Source organism: Amblyraja radiata, chromosome 12, assembly GCF_010909765.2.
Source record: "Amblyraja radiata isolate CabotCenter1 chromosome 12, sAmbRad1.1.pri, whole genome shotgun sequence".
In the NCBI taxonomy this organism is placed as follows: Eukaryota; Metazoa; Chordata; class Chondrichthyes; order Rajiformes; family Rajidae; genus Amblyraja; species Amblyraja radiata.
In genome coordinates, this window is record NC_045967.1 from 62,685,779 (window position 1) to 62,688,063 (window position 2,285).

At 45.9% G+C, this 2,285-nt stretch overlaps 1 protein-coding gene across 1 annotated transcript; it reads left to right on the forward strand.

Annotated features, from left to right (window-relative positions):
* Positions 1-217: 217 nt before the first annotated feature.
* Positions 218-1,432, forward strand: LOC116979356 (interferon-inducible GTPase 5-like). Its single transcript, XM_033030960.1, has one exon. The coding sequence runs from the start codon at positions 218-220 to the stop codon at positions 1,430-1,432; it is 1,215 nt and encodes a 404-aa protein (XP_032886851.1).
* Positions 1,433-2,285: the final 853 nt, after the last annotated feature.

The window sequence follows — 2,285 nt, forward strand, 5'->3', positions numbered from 1 at the left end:
GGCATAATTCCGCTCCTAGGCCAAGAGAAGAGGTGTGAGATGGGAAGCTGGAGGAATGGATATAGGTGAAGGTGATGGGGGAAGAGGGAAAGGGCGGGATTGTGGGATAAATGGTGTGTATCCAGGTGGAACAATGGGAAGAGAAGAGGGAAAGGGAGAGAAGGTGCTTGTCCTTTATTTCAGCTGGTTTCATTTCAACTGGAAACTTTCACCGAACATGTTTCCTTTCAGCCAACAGGGGGCTCAGTCTGAGACCCCCACATTCTTCACACAGGAAGAGCTCAACAAACTGAATTCCGAATTTGAAACGGGAGGTGTGGAAAGGATTAGACATCTGCTGGAGAAGAAGGTGAAAGAACTGGACAACACCGAGCTGAACATCGCCGTGACGGGAGACTCGGGTGCAGGAAAATCCACCCTCATCAACGCCATGAGAGGGCTTTGTAGCGAAGATGAGGGCGCGGCTGCGGTTGGGACCACGGAAACTACAATGGAGCCAACCGGATACTCACATCCCACTCTGCCCAATGTCCGCTACTGGGACCTGCCGGGGATCGGATCTACAGAATTCACCGCGGGTTCCTACCTGAAGAAAATGCAATTTAAAAAATACGATTTCTTCATCATAGTGTCAGCTGGTCGATTCACAGAGAATGATGCAAAACTTGCCAAGGAGATTAAGCGGCTGGGGAAGAAGTTCTATTTTGTCCGCTCTAAGATAGACGCTGACCTTTATTCAATGCGGCAGCAACGGGATGAATTTGATGAAGAAGCAGAAATGGGAAAGATCCGAAGTGACTGCGTCAGTCAGTTGGGAAAGGCCGGGATCCCTGATCCCAATGTGTTCCTGATATCCAGTTTCGTGAAAAATATGTATGACTTCTATTGGTTAATGAAAGCACTTGCAGATGGTTTACCAAATATAAAGAAATCTGTCTTTGTCCTGGCCCTTCCCAACGATAGTGTGGAGGTTATTCGGAAGAAAGGTGAGATATTGAAGAAACGTATCTGGATGTTGGCGATCCTGTCGGGAGGAGTGGGAGCGATCCCGGTCCCGGGTCTCTCTGCCGCCTGTGACATTGGGATAGTGATTGGAGCGATAATCTATTTCCGTAAATGCCTGTGTCTGGATGATGCTGCTCTCCGCAGATTGGCCGAGAGAACAGGTACATCCGTAGAAGTTCTAAAAGACGCAGTAAAATCTTCCCTGCTGGGAGAATTAACTGCACCAGTGATATTAAGGCTGGGTTTAGGTGTAGTCGCCGTTGCTGTTTCAGTCGTGGAAGCCTTTGTTTACTTTATCCCAGGCATTGGTTCCATTTTTGGAGCCGGGACATCATTTGGGATGACCTACTGGATACTGAATGACGCGCTGAAGCTTCTGATGGAGACCGCGGAGAAGGTGCTCGCTGTTACCAAACGCGCCCAATAACCGCTCTGCTCCAATATACATCCGGTCAGTTCACGTTGTGCTGGGCTTCATAATTTGAAGAAAGCTAACGCCAAATCATGCGCTAATTAAAGGGGGGTTGCACGTAAGGTCATTGGGTCATAGGCCTTGACGCACGGAGCCGCTCAATCCATCTGGAGGACATTGCAGCTTTCGGTATATGTTATTAATGCAAGAAACGCGTACTTTCCTACCTGTTAAAAACAGCCAAAATGTTGAATATTTGCTCTGTAAAAAATTGTGGAAGTCGGGATAAGTGTGAGAGACATGTACCCAACTTTAGAATTCCAAACGTGAAGCGAAATGAAGGTAAAGAGAAGCGAGAGCTGAAGGGACAACAACAGCTAAAGTGCTTGGTGGACATTGGCCGTGCAGATATCGACATTGGAAAAATTGGGAATTATCGCGTTTGCTCACTGCATTTCATCAACAGTAAGGCATTATTTGTGTTTTTACTTCATTCCTTCGGTATTTAAAAAGTCTCAGAAGTGATAAATCTGGCTGTAAATTTTGCTTCAGAGGCGTTTTCATTTTGTATGTAAAAACCCACTTGAGAACCATGGGCGATTAAAAAAATGTACAGCCAGATTTATCACTTCTGAAACTTTTTAGATGCCAAAGGAATCAAGAAAAAACACAAACAATGCCTTAGTTGATGAAATGCAGTGAGCAAACGGCCAATGTTCGCCAAGCACTCTGGCTGTTGTTGGCCCTCCAGCTCTCGCTTCTATCTACCGTCATTTATCCTCACTTTTGGGATTCTGAAGTAAGCTAAATGTCTCTCACGCTTATCCCGATTTCAATAATTATTTACAGCGCAAAAATTGACAATTTC